Source organism: Oryza sativa, chromosome 4 (genome assembly GCF_034140825.1).
Source record: "Oryza sativa Japonica Group chromosome 4, ASM3414082v1".
Classification (NCBI taxonomy): Eukaryota; Viridiplantae; Streptophyta; class Magnoliopsida; order Poales; family Poaceae; genus Oryza; species Oryza sativa.
In genome coordinates this window covers 28,080,505-28,087,322 of record NC_089038.1, presented here as the reverse complement: position 1 = coordinate 28,087,322, position 6,818 = coordinate 28,080,505, and the positions used below count along the sequence as shown (strand labels likewise).

Genomic DNA, 6,818 nt, shown 5'->3' with positions numbered 1-6,818 from the left:
GGTGGAGTACGAGCTCGACGGCGTGGGTTCTGCTCCCCGTCGTCACCGCTAGCGCTCGGAGAGAGGTTGTGCGCCACTGCCCGTTCGGCCATTGGGCTGAGCGGGAAAAGCTTGGCGCACACGAAAGAGGACGAGAGCTTAGAAAAACACACATGCCCCCTACCTGGCGCGCCAGATGACGGAGCGTGGGGCTCCTCACCGGGAGACCGCGCGGGCCCCCCTTTGCCGGTTCGGCCGGGGGCGCTAGGTGAGATTCTAAGCCCTCGATTTGTGGAATGTTTCGCGAGAGAGCAAATGCGCAAGACACGGGCGATGTAGACAGGTTCGGGCCGCTGAGAAGCGTAATACCCTACTCCTGTGTTCTGGTGGATCTGTGTATGAAGGAGTTACAAAGAGCTGGAGAGCAAGAGAGTTCAAACTCTAGAGAGACCCTCTCACTCTTTCTCTCCTCTACGAGCTCCGCTCTTCCTTTTACGAGCTCTCCTTCTTTTCTTCTCCCTTTCTTCTCTCTTTTTCCTCCAGTCCCCTCTCTTGGTAGGCATGGTCCTCCTTTTATATCTCAAGGGGATACCACATACACCATTTCTACCTACCCTTCTTTTGGGTGGGGACCCATCCTACTTTGACCAAAACTTGGCTCGTACCTTCGCCTGACACCGGGATAACCCTGTCCTTCCTTCATTAATGGGCGGAGATTTGCAATGGCTGCTGTCCGAATGACCCTCCGATGGGATGGGTCATACCAACCTCCACTCCGCCGGAAGCAGGTGCAACGTGGGAGCACGGTTGTTTGCTGATGACGTGACCGGCGTCAGACCAGTCACAAACCGGTCATTCTTGTCTACCACGCGTCAGTTTAGCATGCCACACGTCAGCCCTTCTTCATAAAATGACTTCCTTGTAATGGTTGCGATGAAGCCTGGTATGAATCTAGCCGGGACCGACGTGCTAACTCCAGGAGTTCCCACGCCGGCTCCGTCTAGGGACGAGTGCCTAGAGGCTCTCATCATTCCGACGGGACGGAGCGAGGCGTGCGACAGGCCGCCTGTTGCCACCTAACCCGCGATCTGACCGGTCTGTGACCGGTCACATACCGCGACTGGTCACAGACCGGATAAGCATGCGCTGCGCCGCATTGAATGCGGCGTGACGCGCTCGTCTAACCCACTATAAATATGGTTAGGTGAGGGCCGCTATGCTCACCTAACCCACACACGTGGCGCCAACACCACAGGGGGTCGGGGCGCCCCAGCCCTCGGGGCCGAAACGGGAGCGGCCCGACCCCTCGGGGAGACAGAGGGAGGGGTGGCCATGTCACCGTCGGGCCCGCCCCCCCCCCCCCCCCCCGAGGGGGTCGGGCCACGTGAGTGATCGCGGCTACCCAAGCCTCTAGTCACGATACCCCCGGCCCCATGTCACCGACAGTGTGTTTTGAATGAGATGAAGTTGAAAGATGCTTTAAGCCGTGTTAAACACATAGAAGAAATTGTTAAACAAGATGAGGTGTTTTCTTGCTCAACTTATAGAAAACAAAAAGGTCTTTTGGATGCTTGCAAAAATTGTGCTATTCTTACTCAGGAGGTTTTTTATTTGAAAAGTTCTTTGCAAAGATTTTCTGATGGTAAAAAGAACCTCAACATGATTCTTGATCAATCTAAGGTTAGCACACACAATCGTGGTTTAAGTTTTGATTCTTATGCTCATCATGCTAGACATCCTCCTACTGTTTTGGGTGTTGCTAGGAGAGGTGAAATTTTGATTGAAACTGAGCCTAAGAACACTGTGTTTAAATCTGCTGGCATCATGTCTTCTTTGAATGCATCTTCTTCGAAATCAAATGTTGTGAATGCAAAACCTTCTGTTGTTGCAAAACCATCAATTTCAAAACCATCTACTTCACAAATTTGTCGTGAGAAGTACACTTGTTCTTTTTGTGAAAAAGATGGACATTTGGTTGGTTTTTGTTTTAGACTTGCCCATAAATAGAAAAAGGAAAGAGAAATTGCTTTTGCAAAACGACGTTAGCAAAAATCGGGTTTTAATTCGAGGACCACGGTTAGACCGACACTGACCAGTCGGTTAGACCGGCCAGCGGTCAGACCGCAGGTAAATCGGCGGTCAGACCGGTTGCCAGGCCCGGTTAGACCATAGGCACAACGGCGGTCAGACCGGCCTCGAGGCAATTTTGTGCGAAATTCAACTCAGACTTTTGTGAAGCAAAAATGTAAGTTTTTTTTGGTAAGTCTAATTCTGATTTTGTAAGTGCGTATGTACCTACTGGTTCTAGTGGTCGTGTGACTCAGTGTTAGATTCCAAAATTTCTTATTTCTAACCCCAACACGGAGGCCTCGACATCTTCTTGTTCGTAGATATTTTGGCGGCATACTCCCCATGAGTGTTCAATTTTAAGATGACGATTGCTTTTCAAGGTAACATCTATTTACTTTTGAATTGACATATTTTTTTTTGTTATACTCTCTTGTTTATTAGCTTTTTTCATATGCTAGTATTTGAGGTTGTAGTTTTGGTTAATACTATTGGATATATGTCAATTCTTGAGAATTTTGGTGATATCGTTGGCAATTGGATGTCTTTTTCAAAAGCTTTGATTTTTTTCTTGATTTTCGGGGAGAATTGGAGGTTATTTTGAGGGGGAGTTAGTGCTTATTCGTGAATTCTTTTGGCATGATTTGAGGGGGAGTTTGTACCTCATGGTTTTATCAAGCAATAATATGACAATGAGAAAAAATTAATAAATGAGAGCTTTGTTTATACATATGGTATTTTCTTGTGCATGCTAGCAATACTTTGAAGGTTTATTTGTCTATAGCATAGCTTGTATGTATTCTAGTCTTTTCATGAGATTTAGATTTTGCTTTTAAGGGAGATGATGCATGACACTTAAATTCTATACTTGAATTAAGCAAATATGCAATGTTGATGCTAGCATATGGTTTGATCTATAAATGCTTTGTATATATGCTTTATTGAATTGTTATTCCTCAAATAGATTTAATTGCTCATTGTGAAAAAGAGAATAAGAAAAATATGAAAAAAATGAATACCGAATCCTTGGAAACAGTCTTGACGACAAGGATGTATTCGATGTGAGCAAAATAATGTGTGCCAAATCCCTGGAAACAGTCTTGACGACAGGGACGTACCCAGAATAAAAAGAAAAATATGAGCAAAAAGGCTCAAGAAAAGAAAAGGTTAAAAAATTCTCTTGGTTGTTTTGTGCTAAAGGACATTTGAGAAAGAGTGATAAATGCAATAGGTATATGTGTTTAGTGTTTATTCTTCAAACTATGTGCTTGTTAAGATGTTGCATTATAAATCGTATGAAATTATGAATTTTGATTGTTGATTCAAGCTTAATTGTAAAGTTTTTGGTTCATGGTTATACTTTAATGCATGCTTGTTCTGTTATAGATGGGTTTATCTTCTTTTTGTTGCAACACATGACTTGATATGCTATATGTATGCTAAGCTCTTATACATTAATGAACATAATTCCTATGCTTGATGAAATCATTGTCAAAAGGGGGAGAAGTAAGGTGGAAATTTTTTGGTTTTTTAAGAGAAGCAGGGGGAGAAAAGAAGAGCATGTTTTTGGTTCAATTGGGAATTTCTTTCTTTTAAAAAGGGGGAGAAGTTTTCTTTTGGATTTTTGAGCACGATGTGTACATTTGTACGAAGTGTGCTTTTTACCGCTTTTGTTTTTATTTTTCCAAACACCAAAACATTTTTGATGAGGTTTGCCAATGTGTTCATCAAGGGGGAGATTGTAAGATCAATGTGTGTTTTGATTCTTATTCTGTGATGAAATACTGGCATCTGTGATTATTGGTTTTGATATTTGGAGATTATCATCGAAGTGGTTTTGGAGATAATCAATTTTCAGGTGATGATCGGATTCACTGCTATTTTATGTGACCGGTCTGACCGGGCTGTGTATGCCGGTCAGACCAGCGGTGATCGAGCGGTCAGACCGGCCGGCCCGCGGTCTGACCGGCCGACGCTGTGTCGGTTTCGGTTTCGGGTTGTTTCTTTGGATATCCGTGATTGTTTCATGGTTATGGCTTCTAGATGGATACTATACGTATGTAATACTGTTGTTTGCTAACAATGAGTCAAGTTGGTGATAACTTGGTCTCAGAATATGGTTTCTTTATTTGTTTCATGTGTAGGTGACTCGATGCCTCGGGAGAATATTTGCGGTGATGGACCGGGAGTCGGCTTGGTGGTAAGACGATGTCCGTGGTGGTCAGATATCATGCGGGATACTAAGGCTAGAGTTGATGCACGTGGTTGGTGAAGATTCCATATGGCATACGATGGAGGTATTGTGTACGTATGGGATGCGGAGTCGAATTTGGAAGGAGTCCAAATTTGGTACAATTGGTTATGTAAAGTTTGTGTCTTGTACTGTATGGTTTCCTAAGGTGTTTAGGACTCTTAGTATGAGTTTGGTTCGTGGCTTTAGGCTGCCTACCTCATGTATAAATAGAGGGGGAGCGTGAGGCTTTCCGGTATCGCTTTTGAGAGCAATTGAGTTGATAGTTTAGTTAGGGTTTCGAGTTTAGTCGAAATTTTTGTAAGGAGTGCTGTTGGTGCACTTTGTAAACACAGAGAGAAGCAATAAAGTTGTCATCTACTTTAATAGTTCTTCGATTTGTGTTTCACCGGGTTTCGGCGGTCTAACCGGCAACTCACCGGTGGTCAGACCGACGGCATTGCGGCGGTCAGACCGACGGGAGCACGGCAGTCAGACCGGCGGCGGCGACAGCGAGCGGCAGGCGACTTCGGCGGTTTGACCGATCGTTCTACATCGGTCAGACCGGCGGCATCCACTCAGTCAGACCGATAGATCAATCTCGGTCAAACCGATCTCCGTCGATTTCGAGGGTAACTTTTATTTCCACTAAAAGTTTTTGGTTTTTGGGTATACCAAACATTCACCTCCCTGGTTGGCTTAGTTATTGTGATTCAATCCTACAAAAGAATATGTAGCAAAACTGCTCGATTGATCTGTACCATATATGCACGGTTCATTGTAAGTTGTGAAGTTTGCACGTACACGTTCTCTAACATGCGGTGTGCGAACGCGCGCAACGGGCGTGCCCGCGTGGAGACGGTTCAGTTTGGGAGCGGGCGCGGCGGCAACCGCTGCGAAGTATAGCAACGTTTCACCCTACGGTCGCGACCCATGGCCCTTCTATATAAAGTCTGTGACACCCCGAGTAGTGAAGAACTGTGCGAATTCGTGTAATCGTGTTCTTCACTGCTCTGTAAACACAGTGTCACACACACACACAGGGTAAACTTGCAATGGCGAACATCTGTGCCAACATGAAGCGCTGCTTCTCGCCGCCGGCGCTCCGGGCGTACTTCGCCGAGTTCTTCTCCACCTTCCTCTTTGTGTTCATCGCCGTCGGCTCCACCATCTCCGCCCGTAAGTCATGCGTTTCACTGCAACCTACGTTCCGCATGTCGTGCGAATTGCTCTGCTTTGTTGGTCTCATACGTGATTTCGCTCTGTGAACTTGCCGCGCGCTGTTGCCAGGGATGCTCACGCCGGATGAAACATCCGATGCCTCGTCCCTGATGGCGACCGCCGTTGCGCAGGCGTTCGGGCTCTTCGCCGCGGTGTTCATCGCCGCCGACGTCTCCGGCGGCCACGTCAACCCCGCCGTGACGTTCGCCTACGCCATCGGCGGCCACATCACCGTCCCGAGCGCCATCTTCTACTGGGCGTCTCAGATGCTCGGCTCCACGTTCGCCTGCCTCGTCCTCCACTACATCTCCGCCGGCCAGGCAAGATCACTTCCGATCGAAATGTCCTTAACTTTGCGTAGACTAACGCGCGTTTGCACACACAGGCCGTGCCGACGACGAGGATCGCGGTGGAGATGACCGGGTTCGGGGCGGGGATCCTGGAGGGGGTGCTCACGTTCATGGTGGTGTACACGGTGCACGTCGCCGGCGACCCGCGGGGTGGAGGCTTCGGCGGCAGGAAGGGGCCCGCGGCGACGGCGCTGGGCGCGCTGGTGGTCGGGGCCGTGACGGGCGCGTGCGTGCTGGCGGCGGGGTCGCTCACGGGCGCGTCGATGAACCCGGCGCGCTCGTTCGGGCCGGCGGTTGTCAGCGGGCACTACAGCAACCAGGCCGTGTACTGGGCCGGCCCGATGGTCGGCGCGGCGGTGGCGGCGCTGGTGCATCAAGCCCTGGTCTTCCCGACCGTGCCGGAGCCGGCGCCGGCGCCGGCGACGAACGAGTCGGCGCGCCATGGGAGCGTGCAAACGGTGGTCGTGTGATGAAATCATTCTGGCAGTCTGTCACCCTGACGAAAAATCTTTGTTTGTCGTGTTAGAATCTTTGTTGCATTTGGTTTCGTGTAGTTACATGTAGTATGTGTGTAAGATCTGTGTCTTTATTAGGTTGTGGATTTGTGGATGTTTGAAGGAAAGAAAGCAATGTAATCTAGTATAGTAGGCAGTTTGATCCTAGTGAATTGTGATGGACTAATGGATGGTTTGGGTAGTACTTTTGTTAATGGGCTTCCTTTGATCTAAAATATAGAAGGGCCCAACAAAATCGGCCGAATACTTTTGTGTCAAATGGGCTCCTGCTAATCATATAGACGGTCCAGAAGTCAACAATGGCCTTGTAGATAGTACTAGTACCTGATAGTACTAGTGCAGAACCGGAGAAGTGCATACTGTAGAACTGCAAAATTTAGCAGCAGACCGGCGAAAAAAAAAACTGGCAGCAGAGCAACACCGGAATTTGATCAAGGGAGAATGCTACGCATAATT

General features: G+C 47.8%; 1 protein-coding gene across 1 annotated transcript; it reads left to right on the top strand.

Annotated features, from left to right (window-relative positions):
- The first annotated feature begins 5,256 nt into the window (after window positions 1–5,256).
- Window positions 5,257–6,590, top strand: TIP5;1 (probable aquaporin TIP5-1). The gene is made up of 3 exons (NM_001419735.1): window positions 5,257–5,455; window positions 5,567–5,817; window positions 5,883–6,590. The coding sequence occupies exons 1-3, from the start codon at window positions 5,332–5,334 to the stop codon at window positions 6,315–6,317; spliced, it is 810 nt and encodes a 269-aa protein (NP_001406664.1). The 5' UTR covers window positions 5,257–5,331; the 3' UTR covers window positions 6,318–6,590.
- The last annotated feature ends 228 nt before the right edge of the window (window positions 6,591–6,818 follow it).